This window comes from Symphalangus syndactylus, chromosome 18 (assembly GCF_028878055.3).
Source record: "Symphalangus syndactylus isolate Jambi chromosome 18, NHGRI_mSymSyn1-v2.1_pri, whole genome shotgun sequence".
Classification (NCBI taxonomy): Eukaryota; Metazoa; Chordata; class Mammalia; order Primates; family Hylobatidae; genus Symphalangus; species Symphalangus syndactylus.
This window is the reverse complement of record NC_072440.2, coordinates 56,618,802-56,640,579: the sequence shown is the minus strand read 5'-3', so window position 1 is coordinate 56,640,579 and position 21,778 is coordinate 56,618,802. Positions and strand designations below refer to the sequence as shown.

The 21,778-nt window shown below is 60.8% G+C and overlaps 1 protein-coding gene across 10 annotated transcripts in view; it reads right to left on the bottom strand.

Annotated features, from left to right (window-relative positions):
- The window catches only part of ARVCF (ARVCF delta catenin family member), a 54,701-nt gene that overhangs the window by 7,125 nt on the left and 25,798 nt on the right, over nucleotides 1-21,778 (bottom strand). For 4 of the 10 annotated variants that reach the window (XM_055253586.2, XM_055253585.2, XM_055253588.2 and 1 more), the window contains exons 3-9: nucleotides 13,512-13,739; nucleotides 4,875-5,033; nucleotides 4,153-4,679; nucleotides 2,683-3,182; nucleotides 1,847-2,030; nucleotides 912-1,029; nucleotides 376-547 (exon numbers count right to left, since the gene is read on the bottom strand). In XM_055253586.2, coding sequence (XP_055109561.2) covers nucleotides 376-547; nucleotides 912-1,029; nucleotides 1,847-2,030; nucleotides 2,683-3,182; nucleotides 4,153-4,679; nucleotides 4,875-5,033; nucleotides 13,512-13,739 — 1,888 coding nt within the window. Of the gene's footprint in view, nucleotides 1-375; nucleotides 548-911; nucleotides 1,030-1,846; nucleotides 2,031-2,682; nucleotides 3,183-4,152; nucleotides 4,680-4,874; nucleotides 9,988-10,018; nucleotides 10,158-13,511; nucleotides 13,740-21,778 lie in introns of those variants that run through there. The other 6 variants (XM_063623344.1, XM_055253593.2, XM_055253592.2 and 3 more) reach the window with 6 other exon arrangements.

The following is a 21,778-nucleotide window of genomic DNA, read 5'->3' as shown; positions in this document are numbered from 1 at the left end:
TGGGGGGCTGCCCCACAGATTGGTGGTGGACTATAGCTATTCTGTGAACAGTCAGCAGGCAGCAACAGCCATGGCTCTTTCCCAACTCATGGGCGAGTGGAACTCTCCCCGGAGTAGAGAGACCGGGTCTGGGCATCGGTTGGTTTCCCTTGTGTACTCCCTGAGGGTCCCACAGTGTAGATGGGGAAGGTTGGACCTGGGCCCCATCAACCGTGTGACCCAGGTCAGTCCAGCCTCCTTGACTCCCAGCTTCCCTGCCTGCCTGTTGGGGGCTGACCAGGTGTCCTCTAGCCTCCATGATGGGCTGCTGTGGGCGTACAGAGAGCCTTCCGCTGGGGCAGGAGTTGAGATGGTACCCCAGTCCGCCCCACCCACCTTTGGCCTTCTTGCCACCAAAGCAGCTGGCATCATCCCGCCTCCGGCGCTGGGAGCCTACAGCACTGCCCAGGGGCCCGGGCTCGGCCTCCTGGTACCTGTCGGCCCCGGGCACCTCCTTGTGCACGTGGTAGGACAGGTTCCGCATGATGCACACGCAGTTCTCCACCGACTGCAGGGAGAGGTGAGTGGCTGGGGCAGGGCACCACAGGGCTGGCCCTCAGGAAAGACTGGCCACAGCTGGTGTGCATGAGGGCACCGGGAGCAAAGGGACAGGGAAACCTCAGTGGAGGGGGGCAAAAGGGCGGTAACTGCCAGGGAGGGTCCATGGGAGGAAGCCTCTGCCTCATGGCGCACCTTCTGCCTGCAGGATGGTGCCCACTTCAGTGTGGTCACTGTGAGGCGGGCCACACCCAGAACGCCGCCCCAGACCCACAAGCCCATTCCCCTGTGCTGCTCCCACAGTTCCAGCCTCCTGGGACCTGCATGATCATCTCTCCAGCCCTTGGTATGAGGCTGTGACCGTCCCTGCCCACCTTGTTGTCAGTGTCCTTTCGGCCCACAGCCGACTGCAGGGCATGCAGAAGTGCGTCCACCAGCCCTTCACACTCCCGGAGTCGCCGCCGGGCCTCAGCACCATCGGAGCTCACATTCCTGTGTGGCCAAGAGCAGGCCAGGTGACCCCTGGCTACCAGAAACCCCCCAGCCCCACCCTGGCCTTGTGGGCTTGTCTTCATCTGCAAAATAGGCCCTGCTGCTGCCCTCCTAGCACTAATGGGAAAGGACCTCACAGCCTGGAGCTCAGTGAAGGGGGAGAAGCTAACTGCCCCCAGGCCTCAGGAGGGGAACCCTGGCAGACAGCTATCTTGGCTGGGGATAGCTGGGCAGGGAAAGACAGGGCTTCCCTGCCTCCCAGCTGACCTGGAAAGGGACAGGTGTACTCAAGACAGACCTGAACCTGTGCAAGGGCAATTCTGGGTCCCTCGCCACCCCAATGGCAGCTCTGGGCCCCACCTTACCCCAAGGTCAAGAGCCTGCAGGGCTGGGGGGGAACACCCTGATGGACAAGCAGGACTGTGGGACCCAGGACTCTGTGGGGTCGGCAGGGCCTCCCAGGGGTAGGAGGGGAAGGGCAGAGGTCACAGGTGGCTGGGATGAGCCTCCCAGGCAGACGAACAGGAAGGTCCCAGCTCCCCCTCTGGCTGTCAAGTGATGGGAAGGTAGGTGAGAGCTGGGCAGGGCTACGGTACCACAGAGACCCCTCCAGAGGGTGCCCCTGGGAAGACTGGGGCACCACTTGGGGGTGAGGACAGCCCCATCAGGCCCCACTTCTCATCCACAGGACTTGTGCTACAGCTCTGAAGCTCCTAAGCTCTGGCGCTTAAGCTCGCCGCCATCTTCTACACTATCTCGGACCACGAGGATGGGGCCTGGTGTGCATGTGGGCTTTAGCACCAGGCCTGGTCCACACCTCAGGCAGCCCGACGTGTTCTTGAAGACAGTTGTCCACTCGGCGTCCCGTGGCTTGGAGTCCTCGTTGGGCTCACGCTCCCATCCTGAGTGGGGCACGATCACCTCGTGGGTCAGCGTCTGCAGGCCATGGTCAATGATGGCCATCTTCAGGGGCTCATAGGATGACAGGTTCCACAGGGTGCCTGTGGGGTGCGATTGGCCAATCTGTGCTGACCATATGCACCGCCTGCCTACCTCCCTGGGTGGCCACACTCAGGACCTGTCCCACCCTCCTCATGTCCCAGCTCACACAGAACAGTAGGAAGTAACAAAAGCCGTGAGTGGTTCTGGGGGACACCCAGTACTGGTTTCCAGCTAGGAAGGAGCCCCAAAGGGGAGGAGGTGCAGAGGAGGGTGTGGCAGTGCTGTCCCGTCCCACCCATTCCCTGCCACGTGGCAGGTGGCACTAACACTCCTGAGGCCACAGGGCCTCACAGAGACACGGTCAGGTGACCCTACCTGTCCCTCAGCTCTCACAAGGCACAAGCCCCACCACTGCACTGTTGGGGTGGGAACCAAGGAGGTGCATCCCAGGAGAGTTTCTGTGGGGGCAGGAGGTGAGGGGACATGCCCGAGGGGCCCAGTGTCAGCCTCCCTGCTATGGTAGAGACTGGGGACCCTGTCACAGTGTCTGGGCCTGATGCCTGGCTCCTGGGGCAAGCGTCTCAGCAGCTGCACTCCTGCCTACCGGGTACTTTCCCAGGCGGTCGCAGGCCAAGTGGCCTCGTTCCTCCCGGGTTGAGCCTCGCACTCTTCTCTTCCCAGGGGATGTGGACATGGCCAGGTCCCACTCACCAGTGACAAGCTCGCGGACCTCGTTGTCCCGGGCGGCCCGCAGCAGGCGCACCAGGGCAGGCACACCACCACAGTCCCGGATGGCGGCCTTGTTGTCAGTGTCGCGGCCATAGGAGAGGTTGCGCAGTGCCCCACAGGCCCGGCGCCGCACCTCAGCCCGCGGGTGGTCCAGCAGTGCCACAAGCAGCGGCAGCCCCCGCAACTGCCGTACACGCCGCTTGACACCCTCGTTCTCAAAGCACAGATGCTGCAGGTAGGCGGCCGCATTGGCCTTCACGGGGTCCACGGGGTGCCGCAGCATGGCCAGCACCTCAGGCAGCTCAGGGTCCCGCCAGCGCGGTTCCTTGCGGGCGCTATCCACTGAGGGCGAACGCCGCACCAGCCGGTCCAGGCTGCCCAGGCTGCCCCGTTCAGGCTGGGCCAGGGGCGCCGTCACCGTTGGGAACGTAGGCCGCTCATCCGTCAGCTCGCCGCCATCATCTGCTGCGTCCTCGTAGGCCCTGCACAGGCAAGTGGGGCGCGTGGACATCGTCACAGCAGCCGCCAGCCCTGCCTCTGAGCTGCCCCATCACACCTTCTTCAGGACTGCAAACTCACTCAGCAGGGCTGGGCTGAGAGCACCTGTATCTCGGCCCAGAGCATGGTGGGGACACAGAGAGTCATGCACCAGCCCAGTGAGAACCAATTCAGAGCCAAATGCCAAACCCCAGCCAGCGGCTATCAGGACCCAGGCAACCCTCCCAGGACAGCAAGCTCACTCACTGCTGTCACCAGGCAGTGTTTCCCAATCCTGAGCAAAACATGTTTCTGTGCGACATCTGCTATGGCTGCTGGAGAGACCGTCTCACCTCCCTTCCACAAAACCACCCCATCTTCCATGAGGCCCGTTTCTGGCTGTGCCAGGATGTAGGGGGAGTAGATGGCCCTCTCCGCATGAAGCCATCCCAGTAGGACCACCTGAGGGGTATTCAGGCCACCAGCCCCTTGGAGCACAAGATCTCCTTAGCTCTCAATAGCCCTGTGGGTTGCTGTCATCAAACCCCCTGCCCTGAGGCTAGGAGTGACGGTCAGGTGACTTGGCCAGGGTCACACAACAAAATCCAGACCCGGGCTGTGGTCACATCCCCACTCCAGATGCAGAAACTGAGGGCAATGGGGACAGAACCAGGGGCTGTGACAAGGGCCAGGGCTCTGGGTTCTGGTTACCCAGAGTGTGGCTGGAGCAAGGCCAGTGGCCGGCACTCTTCCCAGCTTTTCCTGGGCCCTGGGCCTGCAGGACAGTGCCCAGCCGAACTCCCACCACCCCAGGGTCCACCTTTCTTCTGTCCCTGACAAGAGCCAAGGCCAATTCAAACTAATGTGCATGACTAACTCAACTGCAGCCACTTGACAAGTGGGGCACTCTGTAGTTGGGGGGTGGAGGGCGGACTTCCCAGAGGAGGTAGCCACAGGGGACGGGGTGCAGCTCACCTGGTATGAAGGCCCCGCCCACACTCAGGCCTCCTCCTCGTGGCCGTGTCATAGTCAGGCTCCAGCTCAGGGCCACCCTCGTCATCAGCGGCCAGGCTGCGTGTGTCATCCTCCAAGCCATACGGCTCTGCCTGGAAGCGCTCAGGCAGGGAGCGGCCACCTGGTGGCCCAGGCTCAGGACCCACCGGGAAAGCTTCCCGGTGGCCAGGCAGTGTGAAGCAGCCATCACCAGGGCCTGGGCCAAGGGGGCCAGCACGTGGGGGCCGCACGCCCAGCCCTCGGGACAGGCTGCCATAGCTGGGGCTGTCCCGGGGCTCGGGGCCTTCGGGAAAGCCACCCCCGCTGCTGAGGTAGGCTCGAGAGAGTGTGGCCACTGGGCCACCACCACGCAGCAGGAAATGCCGGTCCAGGGCACCATCTGCAAAAGGGCCTAGTGGGGGGCCGCCATCCAGCAGGGGGAGTCCGTCTGGGCCCACGGGCACCTGGCGTACTGTCCGAGTGGTCACCGTCTTCACAGTCTTGGTGACCTGGTGGATGGATAGGCAGGTAGGTGGGGTAGCACGAGAGGCCTAGAAACTGCTTTGCTGGGGTCTGGCTGGCCTTTATTTCCCACTCGAGCAATGAGAGGCCCCAGGTGGCAGGCTTCCATGTCCACTCTGCAGGTGGGACAGCTGCAGCAGCCTGGCCCTGCTCACCCACCCACTGCCTGGGCCTGGCCATACCTTGGTCTCGGTGCGCCGGGTCGTGCCATCTTCGGATGTGACAATAGACACATGGGAAGTGGGTGTGCCAGGGTCCTCCTCCACTGTCACGGTCTCCTCCAGCACATCAGGTGCCTCCGGCATTGTGGCCAGTGGGGCCTGGCTGCCTGGGCTCTGCTCCTGGGGCAAGGAGGGACACTGGTGGGCAGGCCTGCTGCTCAGTCATCCCTGGAGTGCAGGTCCCCACACACAGCAGCTCTGCCTCAGCTCATGCTGGCCAGCACACCAGGGTGCCTTCCTCCTGGTCCTGAACCCACCCACCCCAAGGCCTGTCTCGGCCCAAGCTGACAAGGACAGCAATAAGTTCTTGCCCTCTGAACATCGAGATGCTAACCCTGCACTGGCACCCCATCCTGGGGGGACCCTGGGGCTGGACCCCCATCTCAGGCCTCCTCAGGCTGAGTTGGCAGATAAGGACACAGACGCTGGGGGTGAAGTCTAGAGGGCCCTCCGCAAGCTGCATGGCCTGGCTGCCACAGGCTCCTCCAGGCCCCAGGAGGTGCCAGTGAGACCTGCAGGATGCCTTCCTGATGTCAACCACCACCCCTAGCTGGGACATCATGGTGTCCTGGGGCCTCCTCCCTCACCTGCTCCAGACACCTTGAGTAGAGAAGCCTTGTGGGGGCTGTTTCAGCACTGCCTACTGACTCCTGTGGCCACACTTAGGGTTCCCGCCACCAATGTCAGCCAGACGCCCTCAAGGGACAGAAATACGCAGTTCCCAGAACACCCCATGCACCTGCAGCACCAATATGTCCTTATTCCTTCCAGCCCAGACATTCTTGAGTGTTGTGTAGGCACAGGCTGGCCCTACCTCGGGCCAGTGGCTGGCGCCCCCAGTGACTGAGACTCTGGGCATCATATCAGAGACCAGACACAGTAGATTTGAGCTTATGGGTGCCCTTGCCACCATTCTGCATGGGGTGACGACAGTGGAATTCTAGGCAAGACAGCTCTGGACTGAGACCTTTCTATCCACATGCCTACTGACTAGACTTGCCAGTGGGGAAACTGAGGCTCAAAGAGGATAGGCTGGGCCACATCAGAGCCAGGCCCAACCCCTGCCGCGCTGAGTGGCTTGAGGACCTGAGACCCACAGCCTGCCCCGGGCCTCTGACTGCACAGGTGCCTGGCCCCAGGGCCACATGGCACCAACATCCGGAGATCGGCATCCAGCCAGGATGGGCAGGAGCTGAAACCCAAGCCTTGGTGGGTGGGAGAGGGGGAGCACATTCCCAGGCAGCCAGGGCAGGGTCAGCAGGAGGACAGGTCCCGCTTTGTGGCCCAGGCCCCTGGTCCCTACACAATGGGTCTCTTGCCTGGGCCCCCTGGGGCCTGCACAGACACCAAGCTCTGCCAGGCTCCAGAGGCAGGCTCTGCCCATTCTTGGGCCTGGGAGGTGAGCCAGGTTAGATGCTCAGCGCTGCCCTCAGGACCTGCCTGCCAAGGCCCGTGGGCTGGGAAGCCTCCCCAGGTCAGGGTCCTATCCTGGGGGAATACTTGACCCCCAAATGCATGCAGTGCAGGTGTCCAGGAAGGGGCCTGCACCAACATGTTAGGACAAATGTATCCCTTAGGCTGACAGAGGAAAGAGGTGGCCACAGAAGGCACCTCCCCCTCTCCCACGGGCAGGGTCTTGGAGGATGACAGGTAACTTTATAGATGGGGAAACTGAGGCCTGGCAGGGGGAGAGGATTTACGAAGAACTTCACAGTCCAAGTGGGATTTCAAGCACCCCCACAGAAGGCAATCTGGCAAGGAAGGCTTTGGGCCTCATCCCGCCCTCAGTCTTGAGATGTAGGTGGAATGCCTGCTGCGGATCGGGCTAGGAAAAGGGGACCTGTTCCCTGGGAAAAAGAAATAGACTGAGGCCTAGAGTGGGGACAACTGGCATGCTGCCAGGCAGGGCAGACTGGGCTCTTCTCCAAAGGCACTGGGGAGCTGGGACTGATGTGAAGCAGGAGAAGACTTGTGTGGCCCATCACTGCTGGGGCTGGGCTGCCCCATTGGTACCTGGCAAATGTGTGTCAGGCCCTGAGCTCTCTCTGCTGGGCCCTTGGGGGGCTCATCAGAGTTCAAGCAGGGGCCCAGGCACTGAGGGGCTGCAGTTCTGGCGACAGAGTGAGGAGGGTATGAAGCAACACTGAGGGGACGTTACCCAGGACACTGCCAGTGGGATGTAGCCCCTCATATGTGTATATATTTACATCTATTAAAGACTCAGAGAAAAGCCCGCTCTTCCCTAGCTAGGCAGTGGGGGTAAGGGGGAAAGGAAAAGGGGAGGACATCTCAGGACCCTGATGCCACTCTGTGGCCCAGCTTATCCCTCCCACCAAGGCTGTGGTGAGGGTCTGACAGGCAGAGCTGGGGTGGTCCAGGAGAGCCACGCCCCCCAGCAAGACCTGGCAACCCTGCAGCACCACCCATCAGCCCCAGCCTAGCAGCCCCGCAGTAAGATCCAGAGGCCCCAAGAGTCCCTGCTGGCAAATGACCTCAGGGAGCTAAAAACGAGCAATGACTTCACCCGGGTGGCAGGAGCATGAGTCAGCCAGTGATCACAGAAAAGCCAGGCCCCCGCTACACATGCCCAGGCACACACACATGCATATACATGACCCCTCAGACAGGGACACATGCACGTACATGCACGTGTGTGAGCACCCAGCCCAGCACAGGCCAAGCACATCAACCTGTGTGCTCTAACAGCACCCCAAGGGCACAGTGCCCATTGTTCCCAGAAGCACACTTGTGAGCACACATCCTCCCATCCTCCACCGTGTATCGGAGACCCTTATCCATGCAGGGCCTCACAGACTCTCAACACACAGGGACAGGGGCCACCAACTGCCAATCACCTCCCCAACATCCACTCTGGGAGTCTCGGAGCTGGCTGGCAGATGGAGAAACTGAGGTGTAGAGTAGTGAGAGGCCCATAGCCATCTGGTGCCTCAGGTCTCTGCAACATCTTCAGGTTGGGGCTGTGGAATGGTGGGCTGACTCTCAACAGAGGAGTTGGCTGCAGTCCCTGGATCCCTGTCTGGCCCCAGTGTCCATGTCTGAGGTGCACCTGCCCAGGCTGGCCCACTCTCAGGGACCCTGGCCCTGCAGCCCCACACAGCCTCTGCCTCAGACCCAACTCTGGGCTGTTCCCCTCTGTACCCTAGACATGGACTCTACCCTGAACACCCCACCTCCAGCCCAACCCCACATGCTGCATCCTGTCAGTCGTCTCTTATCACCCCCTCCCCAGCCGGGGCCCCATCCTTGCTCCTCTTGCACCCCGCCCAGCCTCCCAGCACTCATCCCTCCCTTGGCTCTTCAATCTCTGGTGCACCAGGTCTGGGGCCCCCAGGACTGGCCTGGAAACAGGCTGCTGCCCAGGCGTGGGGTTTCCCATGAGCTCCCTTGGGCTTGTGGGAGGGGTCAGAGTGGCCAGGGAGGTAGACCACCTACCCCTGCTCACAAGAGGGTCCCAGGAACACAGGGCTGAGCCCAGCACAGGGGCTCTGGGCCCCATCACGCACCTGGGGCTCAGCTTCTTCACAGGGAGGTGGGAAAGACAGAGGGGGCTGGGGTCGTGGGACACACTGGGTAGCACCAGTCCCACCTTTGTGGCAAAATGCAAGGAACACAGGGAGCAGAAAAGCAAGATTGGACCAACACACAGAGGGATGCTGGGGCACAGGTGGCTGGGCCCTGGTCCCATAGTACTTATCTACCCAAACCACCGGACTTCACAGATGCACAACCACGGTCTGCGTCCTCAAGAACAGACTGCAGGGGTAGGCCCCTCCCCTGTCCAAGGCCTGGCTAGCACACACAGAATGAGTTAAGGTGAGATTGCACACCTGGATCCCACACCTGCAGGCCAGGCTCCCAGAGGGCAGGAAGTGGCTGCTGTCAGATGGATGAATGAATGAATCTCCTCCCATCCCCATTATGGCCCTCCCAGGTAGACTCCAGGACAAGCCAGGCTGGCATCTCCCACCAGGCAGCAAGCCCTTGGCCACCACAAAATGCCCTTTCCCTTGGTGCCACAGCCTCTGACCAGTCTCCAGGACCTGGAGCTTACTCCTCCACACAGCAGTACACCTGCCAGGGCGTGGCCCCAGGCAGAGAAGCCAAAAAGCCAAGCTGGGGGAGCAAGCTTGGGGTGGGAAAGCAGGGCTGACTGTCATCCACCTCAGCTTCCCCAAGCTCAGCTCAGGGTCATCAGACACACTGTGACCATGGATTTTCCAAAAACTGGTCCCTCCATCTCTGAGGGCCAGACCCTGGGGGCCACGCCAGGGACGTACGACAGGCAGGGGCCTGGCTGCCCAGGTAGGCAGGTGTGTGGGAGACCTGCCTCCCACCACAGAGGGTCTTGGCTGGTCTCTCCTCTGTTCAAGTCAGTTTCCCTGCCTGTTACTGAACCCAGGACTGCTCTGAGCAGAGGGCGGACTGCCTATGCCTCCCCCCACCTCAATGCTGAGAGGGGGAGGACCCCATTTTCCTTAGAGATCCCCTCTAGCATCCATTAGTGGGCAGGGCCTGTCTCTACCCCTCCCATCACGTGCGCCTCGGAGGCAGAGAAGACTTCCATTAAAGCTCCGGAAGCTCCTTTGCAGGTCCCGGGAGTCAGAGCCGGCGCAGGGGGTGCGGAGGGGAGAGGAGGAACCCTCTCAGGGAGCAGAAGGCCTACCCGGGCTTCCCTCTTCAGACTTCAGCCTCCTTCCTGCACAGACAGAAGCTGCTCAGGAAGGCCCTGGCTCTCCACCCGGGTCCCTAGGCACCTGTCCTGGGCGCTGGCCAGGAAGCGTCCATTCGGTCCGGGCCGGTTCCAAGAGGAGGGTCAAACTGCCAGGGGTCCCGGCCCCCCAGGCCCCGGGGATAGGCTCTAGAGGCTCTGCGGCCCGTCCTGCACACCCGGGGGCACTGCGCTCACACCGCCACCCGCCCAGCCCTGGCCCCAGCCTGACGCAGCCCAGCCAGGGGCGCAAGACAATAGCCGCCTCGGGCCAGCAGCTCCGCGGAACAAAAGCGGGTCCTCCCGGGCAGGCCGACGCCCCGCCCTCTGCCTCCGACCCCGGGCCAGGGTCCCCCCAAGCCAACTTCCCTCCAACCTGTCTGAGTTCGGCCGGCATCTGGCCGGGACTCGGGGGGCGCTGGCCAGCAGCGGGGGAGGCGGTGGCTGGACCAGGCTCGGCTCCGGCGCCTCGGCCGCTCGGGCTCAGGCTCGGCGGACTCGCTCCCCGCGGGGGCGGATCTGGCGGCGGTCACGGCGAGCAGCCAATCGGGCGGGGCCGCGCCCAGGTGGGGCGTGGCGGGGGCCGGGGAGGGCGGGCGGGGTGAGGTCCCGCCCCCCAGAGACAGGGGGCGGGGCCCTGCAGCCCCGGGTCGCCCCCTGTCCCCCCACCTCCCACCACCTCCCCCCACCCACTGCTGGCCTGGACTTCTGCTCCCTCCCCCTCCCTGCGGCAGGGGTGTCACTTTCCCGCCGAAAGACTGGCCAAGTCCTTCCCAGGCCTCGGTTTATGACCACACTTCAGACCGCCTGCAGAGGGGGAAACAGTTCCTGCAGGGCAGGTGCCCGTGCTGCGATGCACAGATGCACAGAGCGCAAGGCCTCCCTCACTGGCACAAACCTGGCTGTGACTCAGTTTCACCTGCCATGAAATGGGGGCCGATGAGACAGTAGTCACGGCTCTGTGAGATCCCTCCAGTCTCCCAGATCCCCCCTCACCCTCCTGCCCAGCCGCCACTCCGAATGGGCCTGCGAGGAACTGTCCCCACAGAGTTCAATGGCGACCTGGAAAAGGGCCCCACAGGGGACCCCCACTTTGTATCTTGGGTTCTCCCCATAGAGGCACAGAAGCCCTGAATGCACCCCCAACGCTCCCCCAGGGCAGCCTCAATGTGGGCCACACCCTAGAGAATCTGGTTCTGCTGCAGCGAAAAACCCGAGGGGAAGGGCCCGGCTGGAACCACCTTCTTATGTCAAACCCCACAAAGGCCAAGCCAATGGCTCCAGCTCACGAACAGGGAAACAGGTTCTGAGATGAAATGAGCTGGGACCAACCCAGAGAGGCTCAGTGGGTCTGGCAAGAGAAAGGGCTCAGGCCCAGGCCTCCCACTGGCTTCTCCGCAGACCCCTCAGAAAACAGCCTCCGAAGGGACCACTCCCTGCTGCCCTGAGTGCCATATACAGAGGCCACTCGGCTAGCATGCTCAAGATTCTAGGTGCCCACCATGTGCCCCTCTGTGCCTCAGTTCCCTCACCTGCAGAGGGGTGAGCTATCCTACCACTGGCCGAACCCCTGTATCTTGCATCTAGGGCCAACCTGCCTGGAACCCCCGGAGCAGAGCATAGAGGACCAGACACTGCGCCAGAAATGCACCCGCATCTTATCTTTAAGCTGGCTCCATCTTCTCAACTGCACCAGCTGCTAGTGTCCCAACCACCTACCCACCTAAGACGAGCCCAAGGCAAGTTCCCTGATGGCACCCCTCCCCACTGGGTGGGCGTCAGCCCTGTTTCAGCTGGCTGTCTAGAGGAGGGGCCCCTTCCTGCTGGAACATGAAGGGCAGGTAGCCAGGACCCTGGAGCAGCCCAGCGAGTGCAGCAGCACTCCCCCCAGCCTGGCTCCCCAGCCTCAGCCCCCAGCTACCTGCCTTGCCATTGCCCTGGCTTCCCAAAGCCCGGGCTCTGACCCTGTGGCTCAGTAGGTAGATCGCTAGGCACTTCCTACTGAAACCAATCTGGGAAGGCTGGCCAGCCCAATGAGGCCCTGCCTCCCCTAGTATCCTCATCAGCCCAGCCAGTTGAGCTGCAGCCCTGGCAACACATGCTCTCTTCAATCCCAGTCTGAGAAAATCAAGGGCAGGGGGTTGGGGGGAGAGTTCAGGGCCAGGGGTGGTAGGTGGAGGGGCAGTAGCCCAAGGTCTTGAAGTCTTTTGCCTGAGGAGGTCAGGGTAGCTCCAGGCTGTGGGAACATCTTCCCCCCAGGGCATCAACCCTCCGGGGTGCCTCGGGTCATCCCACACTGCCTGTCCAAGGACTGTTCCGGTCTGGGAGGGTTGGACTGAACACATTGGCGCCTGAGAGGCGGCCTCGGGTTCACTGGCTTCCACTATCCCTATATGGCCCAGCTGGGCCCAGCGTTCTGCTTCCCCCCCTTCAAGTTTGAGGGTACAGGCCTCACATTTTGAAGTATCTCAAGTCTGAGGGCTGTGAGGGTGGCCCCAGCACCGAGACCCACCAGAGGCCTCTGAGCACCAGGGGCCATGACAAAGGGCCCCCCAGTGAGTCTCGGACCCTCTGGGGACATTAATTTGACTCTGACTATGCACTGGTGCTGGGCTGGGCCTTCTATGTGGGTCTCGTGAGCAGACGTAGGAAGCATGACTTGCCTGCTGGCCGATACCAAGTCTGGACACCAAGACTCAGGGAGTAGTCACCAATCCCAGGTCCCTCGGCCTGACACAGGCTGCTGGTTCTGAGCCCCACATGCCCCAGCCAGGTGAGGAGAGCCCATGGGGCTGCCTCAACAGAGACCAGCGTTTGCTCCCTTTCCCTCTAGATGAGAAGGGCCAGGCTGCCCCAAGCCCCTGGCATGTGTGTGCCAGGTGCAGGTCCCTAGAGTCAGAGCCCAGCACGACCAAAGAAGGGCGGGTGGGGGTGCAGGTGCTGGGAGTATGCTGGGGGGAGGTCTGGCTGCTGGGTTTAGGGGGGCAAGGAGCTGAGCCAGGGAGACAGGACTCTGCTGGGAGAGCCCTCTAGGGTCACTCTGTGAAGAACCCAGAGGCCACAGCAGGAGGCAACCCCCCCAGCCTCTAAGCTCGGTGGTGAGGAGGGCCCCCTTCCCCGTGGCTGCTGAGACAGCTCCACCCTGACTCCCCGCTGTGCTAGCCCTCAGTCAGTAACAGGAACCATGATAATCATATCACATCCCAGGTCTCCCTGCATGTACTTGTTCCGGCCTCCTAACCCCAAGCCAGGGGCTCTTGCTGTTTCATCTACAGGTTAGAGCACTGGGGTGCTGGGAATGGGGTGTCCCAGTGGTCTAACTGCTCACTGCATACCCCAACTTTAGAGTTCTTAGGGCCTGGCCATGGAACACAGAGGGCTCTATACCTCCTGAGGCTAAGTAGGGGCCGGAGCCCAGTCTGAGGATAATGGCCAGCAGAGAAAATGAGGCTCCTAGGTCAGCCTCTAAGCTGCAGGCAGAGCTCCGGGCCTCCTCCTGGGGCTGACCCACCAGTGCATGCAATGAACACTGTGGCAGGGTTAGGCATGGTGCAGGCAAACCCCTGAAGTGTCTCTAGGCAGACCAAGGAGCTGCCCAGAACAGACCCCATCCAGCTGCCTGGGCCCTGAGGGCTCAGTGGAGGGTGCTGTTCTGAGTGTTGGGCTGTGTCCTGCCCACTCTTCACATGGTGCCTAGCACACCCAAGTGGGACTTCCAGCCCAACCTGGGATCCCATTTTCCTTTCCTCCCCAGGAGCCCCAGCAAATCTTGCAATAAGCGAGTGCATGCTGGCTTGTGGTCCACCAGGACCCACTGATTATTTTCCCACTTGGCAATTTTCACCCTTCCCAAGTCACTAGGCTGTTACCTGGAGGACCAGCTGTTGCCAGGCCATTGGCAGGGGCTGCCCACCGCCCATGCCACCACTGACCATGCCAGGCTGCTGGGCACGCTCCAGCTGCAGGGCAACATGGCGCCGCTCCTGCTCCAGTGCCCGTGTCAGCCTCTCGAAGCGGGCCTCCTGCTCCTTCACCGAGGCCAGGATGCTGGCGGCCGAGTGCACATTGCAGTCCTCCATGACCAGAGCGCCCGCCAGCTGCAGGCAAAGCAGAGTAAGCTCAGTGGGGTGGGGCACAGCCTGGCAAGGCCATCATGGGCCCCTGCCTGCCCCACTCACAGACTATACAACTCACTCCCAGACCAGAGCATCCAGCCCTCTAGAGGGAAGCACACTGATTAAATTCTAAATTAAAAGCCATTAATCCGAGGCTGGCCGGAAGCAGCCGGCTCACTCCCCATGGGTCACGGGACTCTGACCTGGCTCCTCCGCTTCCTGCTAGGCCTAGCAGAAACATGGACCGTGGGCGGCTTGGAGCCCACTGGGAAGGGCAGGAAGAGCTCATTAGAGCTTCCTACCTCCCGGGCCCTCTGCCGCCCATAGCACATGTCAGCCCACCCTCCATTTAACAGGGCCACCCCACTCCCATCTCACAGAGGCAGATGCCAGGGCCAAGAAAGGGTGGGGGACCATTTGTAGCCACACAGCTGGTGTGGCATGGCCAGTGTGGCCAGCAAACAGGGAGTGAGAAGCTGCTCCACTGATGGGTGCCCAAGACCCCAAAGCAGGCGCAGGTGACCATAGCCTGAGAGCTCCCAGCAACACTGGTCTGCAGACCAGCAGTCCAGCCTCCACTCATATCCACATTGGCCAGGAACAAGAGTGGTGCCTGCTACACGTGACAGAGTAAAAACTGAGGACAAGCCTGGTTGAGGTTCTGGCTGGGACTGCATGAAGTTAGAGACCATAAGCCTGAAGTGGCTGGTGTGTGTGATGCCTTATCCAGAAAAGGGCAGGGGCCAGGCATCTGAGGCCAGGCACAGGGTGGGATTGGGCCTGCTGGGCCCAGCCCAGTGTTGCCCCTCAGGGCCCCAGAGCCCCAGGGGAGCAGGCGGGGGCCACGAGGGCTTGGCAGCTGCAGAGACAAACCAGCACTTTCCCTCCCAGCTTGCCCCCTGGCTGCCCAGCATGTTTGTTTTTCATGGGTAAAAAGAAGCAGGAAAAGTATGCGGAGCTCAGAGCCAGGCTCACCGCAGTGGGCAGGGCATAGCCACAAGGCCACACTGCCCGGAGCACAGTGAGCATGGCCGGGTGCCCAGGGCTGCTCAGGCATCCTCCTGGCCAGTCCCGCCAGCCCACTGAGGCCAACTCCGCTGGATCCCTTGCCCTTGCACCAATATAGGGCCCTCCATGGGGAGGACATGCACTGCGGGTGACATCCCCAGAGCGTCAGCACTGCTGCTTACTGGTCTGGATGGAGCCAGCTGCAAGGACAGAGCCCCCAAGAGGAAAAGCAGTGCTGGGCTCAGCTGTGCCAGTGCTGGCTGGGCCAGCAACACGGTGCGGGGACATGGGTGCACCTCACAGGTGAAGAGACACTGTGGAGCCCAGCCCCACCGACAGCTGGAAAACAGGCCCAGCAAGGGCGAGAGACCAGTGCAGGCCCCCAAAGCTGCTCTCCATTTCCCCAGCACCTGCCCCACAAATGAAACTGTCAACACAACCTTTCAGGGAAGCCAGCATGAGTGGAGGAGCTGTTTTAAGCCAGCCACAGAATGGAAGGCGGCAGGGAGAGCTCGGGGCTGCCGCCCGAGACTGAGGTGCAGACTGGGTGCTCCAGCAAAGGGATAAACAGCACTGCACACCCAGAGCATGGTCACACAGCTCTTCTCTACACACCTGATGCTGTCTACCCACAGGCCCCAGACCCACCAACACAGGGAAGCCTTGTGCATGAATGGACTGAACCTAGTGCTAGGCCCGAGGTGGGAATGTTAGGGTATTCCCCCTGGGAGGGCAAGGGCCATGTCACTTGAGCCCTCAGCCCAGTCCTGGCTGCAGCACCAGCCCATCTCAGCCGAACCTCGGAATCAAGGGACAGAAGGGAATGGGACGCTGCCTTGGATGGCAACAATCAGGACCACAGGGCAGCCATTGGCCTCGCAGACCTGGGGTGGCTTACTTCCCTCCCTGTGCAGAAACATGGACCCTTGCCTACACCACACACCCCACCCCCCATCTAGCAGGACCAGGCTAGGGCTGCAGACCCTGCGGACAGCTTCCCTGACCTAAGCCCCTCCAGCACACTCTGGCTCTGGGGTCTAAAGATGCCCACCCTAAAGGGGGCCCACTGGCTCTGGCTGAGGGCTCAGTACTCCAAGGCCACAGTGGGAAGGTGACCAAACCCCGCAATGACCTTCTCATTGCCGAACTTGGCTTGATTGGTGCAAAACGATCATGTGTCTCCCTGGAGACATCCAGAAACACTGGCCAGTGTTGGGGGGAGAGTCTGGCAGCCATGCTCAGGAGAGCAGAGAACTCGGTGCTGGGCCTGTGCCATCTGCCCCAGCTGCAGGGTGCATCCTGCATTTGCCCTGGGGGGAAGCACCCTGGGCCCGCAGATCATGGCCTTGGCAACTCAGGTGTCTCACGAGCAACCCGGGATACGCTCCAGGCAGAGCACAGAAGGCCCAGGCCCACTCCCCTGACATGGTGGCCTCTGGCCTATGACAGGAGCCCATGTGGATACAAGGGATCCTGGCCCAGAACCAAAGAGGGCTGCTTTTCAAATGATAACGCAAAATGCTGTTTTTATATTCAAGTAATAAATATACGATGTCAAGGAAAGCAAAATGTGCATGGATTCTTAAGATCGATGGGGCCTGAGTGGATGCTGGGCAGAGTGGGCACCCGATTTGCTTTTGCTAGAGCCCAGGAGGGCCCTGGGGGCAGGCTGGGAAGCGGGACACTGCAGGGACCTTGGCTGTCCTCTCCAGCCAATGCCACCTTGGCCTCCCCTAACCTGGGAAGGGCCCAGCATTGCCTTGTCGGGTGGACCCCTCACGACCCCCCACCCAAAACACAGCAACCAGCTTCACGCCCAACTCTGAGGAGGCCAATTCTTGCCAAACATGCTGGCCCCAGGAGTTTACTTAGCAGCAAGGCAGGAATGACACTGCACAGCCCACGAGTGACCAGACTTGAGGACCATGTGAACAACACCATGTTCCAACCAGAAAACATCAGGAACTGAAGAGGGGCTGGAAAGGTCGGGGCTAAACTGAAACTCTGAAAAATAAACTGCAAAACAAAAGTGATGACCCAGCCCCAACCCAGCCCCAGCCACAATGGACATTGGCCACAAACCCAAGGGAGTCCAGGACCAGGACGACAGCCTCCAGGTGCTCTCACAGGACTAACCGCTGGGCAAGCAGGTGGCCCGAGGAGAGAAGCATGACAGGAGAAGAGGGTGGCCCCAGGCACACAGCCCATGGGAGACTAGAGGGAGGGCAAGCAAAGGAGAGACCGGGAAGGATGGACAGACAGGTGGATACAGGGATGGATGAATGAATGGAGGGTGGCTGGGGCAGTGGTAGAGGATGGACAGAGGGATGGACAGATTGATGGAAGGGTCAGGGGATGGTGGGGGATGGACAGAGATTAATGGATGGGTGGGGGATGGACAGATGGATGAATGAATGGGTGGGGGGATGGTGAAAGATGAACATATAGATGAATGAATGGATGGGTGGGTGGGGGGATGTTGGGAGATGGACATATAGATGAATGGATGGATGGGTAGGCGGGGGGATGGTGGAGGATGAACAAATAGATGAATGGATGGATGTGTGGGTGGGGGGATGGTGGAGTATGAACATATAGATGAATGGATGGATGGGTGGGGGGGATGGTGGAGGATGAACATATAGATGAATGGATGGATGAGTGGGTGGGGGATGGTGGGAGATGGAGATATAGATGAATGGATGGATGGGTGGGTAGGAGGATGGTAGGGGATGGACAGAGAGAGAAACAGATGGATAGATGGGAGGATGGTGGGAGATGGACGGATGAACGGATGGATGGGTGGGTGGGGGGATGGTGGAGGATGGACAGACGGATGGACAGATTGGGGAATGAGGGGTATGGACAGACAGATGGGTGAATGGATAGGGAGGTGGGTGAAGTCATAGAAGGGTAGACAGCTAGATGGATGATTGGATGGGTTTATAGATGAATGGATGGATGAGTAATAGACAGATTTGTGGGTGGGTGGCTGGAGGGATGGGAGAAGAGGAGGCCAGATAGAAGGGGGTGTAACTGAGTGAGTGAACAAGTATGTGGACAGGAGGCTAGTAGGTGGTTACATAAGAAAATGAGGGGAGATGGGAGGATGGGTGAATGGTGGCTAGTTGGATGGGAAGGTGGCTGGATGCATACAGGTGGTGGCAGAGGGATAAAATGATGATGGAAGAATGTGTAGGACGGTGGGCAGATGGGATGCTGAAGGCTGGGTGGATGGAGGAGTGGATGAAGGAGAAAATAGAGTGGGATGCATGAATGGAAGGGTGGGTGGGCTGTGTAGGGGCCGGTGGGCAGGAAGGAAGTGCCGGAACCTCACTAAGTGAGGAAAGCCCCAGCCTGCAAACCCTCTGGGGCAAACCACGGTCAACACACACTGTCAGGAACATGAAGCCATGGTGAGGAACCTGAGGGTGGAAGCTAAATCCTTTCCCTGAAACCAAAGCTGACATTTGACGACATCTTGCCGACCCAGACATTCCTCCTCCGGAGTGCAGCCAGAGCCTTGTCCGGAAAATGAAATTATGGGGCCCGAGTCCAATGTGGGTTGAGGAATTAGAGGAATTTCCGAAGGGTCAGGCCAGTGAAGGGTGGCAGGCGGGGCCTGGCTCCCATCCTGACCCCTTGCCAGCTGTCTACCAGAACACAGCCAGGGCTGCGCTGGCCCCCGTGAGGGGAGAGAGGGGACGGATGACCATCGAGCCTCCTCCCACACCCCCTTTCCCCTCCACCCATCCCTACAAGGAGGAAATGATGCCAAAGTGCCCTGGCAGGAGTTGGACCCAGGCCCAGCACCCACCTTCTGCCTGGGAGGACATCCTGGGAGCTGCCAGCACAGAGACTTGCTCGCCCCCCTAGCTGGCCAGGCCTTGTGGGGGCCCCATGTTTATCCTGTTGCCCTACCGTGGTCAGATGGTGCCCAAAGCCTTGCGGGTAGCTTCTGGCTAAGCCCACTGGCCGGGCACTGTACTCAAGCTGGGACAGGGCCAGAGCCGGGGGCCTGGGGTGTGGGGTTCACAGGGCGGAGTCCATGTCCATCTGTGCCAAGGCCAGGACCACAGTCCCTTGCAGACTGTGTTGGGTCCAGGGTGCCTGGGCTGGGGATGACTGTTCTCAGCCTCTAAGCAGCAGAAAGAACATCCGAGGAAAGATGCACAAGCGTGACTTTGTGAGAATGAAACTTTCTGTATATCCAAAAAAAAAAAAAAAAAAGGGCCACACAGTGTGGTCATGTTTTTCAAAGAACTGACACCATTTAGAGCAACACATGTAGTGAGCGTTTTGATGAAATGACGGATGCCAGCGTTACTCACAGACCATGACTCCAGTACGGTGAGGCTGGTGTGGGGTGTGCAGGACCCATCACACTAGGCTCTCCACTTCTGTGCATTTGTAATTTTCCATAATGGAAGAAGCAGCCACAAAGAAAATGAAAAGACAATCGACATGTTGGCATCAAGTATTTGTAACATACAACAACAAAGTGGCATCCTCAGCCCATTAGGTGCTCTCATAGGCTGCTCCAGAGTCTCACAGTCCTGCCCCTGCCAGGCTACCACTCCTCGAAGCACGGGCCGCTGGCATAATCAGAATCTCAGTAGGAAATGGACAAACCAGATACCCTCCCCACCAGGCAGGCGAGTGAAAGCAGAGGCCAGGGACTAATCTCCCCAGGGGCCAGGGTGGTGCCCACTGTCAGAGGGCCATAATCAGATTCAGCCTGGAAATTTGATTACCCCAGCAGAGGCTTCGAGCCAGGCTGGATGAGACGCCATCGGGGGTTGGGTAGAGGGACAGAGATAGCTCCCCAGGCTGTCCACATGCTCACTCAGTGGCACCTGCTGATCATGTGAGGGACCACTCCCATGTCCAGGGAGAATACTCAGAAAGGGCCTCTTCCCACGCTGCTTCTGCCCTGCACTAATGCAGTGCCCAAGGTCAAAGGTGGCCAAGACCAAAGCTACACTGGTCAGCCCCTGGGGGCCTGCTGGATGGGAGGTCCAGGGGGACTAGGGGCTGTGTGGGGCTGATACGGAAGCTGGGAGTCTGGTCAAGGCAAGGACACTGCTGGGGGCCAGGGAGCTGGGCAGCCTAAGGTTAGGACAAGGGCTGGCTCTAGTGGCCAAACGAGCCCAGTGACTACAGGCAGGATGTGACAGGTGAGCAGGCGGGGCAGGCAAGTGTCCCAGCAACTGTCCCTCCTCCGTGGGAGGCATGAGCCACAGGGAGCCACTGCTGGAGGTCCCTAAAGGGTCTGGGCTTAAGACTCCCAATCCAGCAGGTCATAGACACCTGCTCCCTGTGCCAACAGCAGCATCCTTTAAGTCTCCTTGGTCCCCTGAGACCTGCCTCTCCATGAGGAGACATGAGATGGAGCGGAAAGGAGTCCTCCAGGTCCCAATTCAAAACAGCCCCCAATGCCCTTCCTGTGCCTGACCCAGACTCTAGCTGCAGCTGCAGCAGTAGGTGGTCCTGCAGACTCCAAGCCGTGGAGCAGTGGCAGTGAGGGGCCACATTCTCTGGGCTCCCTGCTGCAGCCTGCCCAGGGCACCACCAAGGGCTCAAAGGCCAGGAAGCTCCAGGGAGAGGGCTGCAGGGGCTGCCAGCGCAGTGTCTTCTCCCCTGCACACTCAGCCCACCCACTCCGCCCCCAATGATGAGCATGAAGTCTGTAGGGGTGTGGAGAGGTGTAGTGCCCTACTAAGTGGGCCGGACATTGGTGGCAGTGGCTGGCCCATTGCCTCCATGCCTTCCCGGGAGGGGCACCCACCCTGCAAGGTGCCGTGTGACTCATGCCCTGCCTTAGGGAGGGCAGGCACAGTGGAGGCAGAGGTGGGGTGTAACAAGACCCAGACATGGAGCTGAGCCCCGTCCTCTGTACTCTGGGGTGGGCACAGGGACCAAAGCATCCCTGAGGAGGGAACTGACAGGGTTCACAGCTAGGCTGGGATCACAGGCAGACACCACAGGGCCTAGGAGCCCTGCCCTACCACGCCCTACGGCCCCACTGAGGCACTGTAGGGGACAGCTGTCCACCAGGCTGAGGGGCCTCAGCGGGCAGGTGCAGCAGTCACCACGCTGGCCACCAGCCTGAGCGCACAGGGCCCTCAGCCTGCAACGCCCTTTCCCCCGCCGGAAGACAGGGGGTAGACCCCTTCTTCCCAGCCCCTGTATCACCATGGCAACACCCAGGCTTCTCCTGAGGGACAGAGCCTCTTTGTGGTGACACAAAGCCCCTTTGAGGGGAGGTGGGGTGCAGCCCCTGGGGGGTAAAGCAGGGCCCGCCGGCCCAGCTCCCCCCCCAGGTTTCACAGCCAAGGAAGCTGAGGTAGGAGAGCCTTGAGGTTAGGCCAGCCCGCCCCAGCTGCCCACCCAGAAGGGTCTCTGGATGGATGGGCCGGACAGCCCTGGAGGCCAGGCTGAGGCTAGGCAGAGACAGCACCGAGAAGCCTCTCTGCAGGAGCTGGGGGGTTCCCGCTTTCCCCCGTTGTTTTGACAAAGAACACACTCTGCTTAGATCAGTGAAAACAGCACTGGCAGGGGAGCTCCCACCGGTCAGGAAATGCCCAGGATGGCTGCAGAACAGTGCCTGGTGGGAGATGGGGGCAGGAAGTCCTCCGTGGGAGGGCAGGCAGGGGCCGTGAGACGGCAGGTCAGACAGTGGGAGGTCTGGCACCAGGTGTGCTGAGAGGACTGGCCCCGGCATCCGGGCCCCACCCAGTTTACTGTCCTCTCACTTCTCTGGCCTCAGCCTCCGTCTTCACCTACCTGCCCAGGGGAAAATGTCGCCAGCCTTGCTGCAGCCACAACTCTGGGACAGGCCAGAGTTGGATAACAGGGAACCTCACCCACCATGGCTTGGCTTATTCCAGGGCTGGGGAAATGGAACCCTGAGGATGATGTGGGTCCCTGGCACAGTGACAGCATGGCTGTCCCATCCATGTTACAGCCCCACAGCCAGGGACGCAGAGGAGGCCAGGCCACATTTCCCCAGA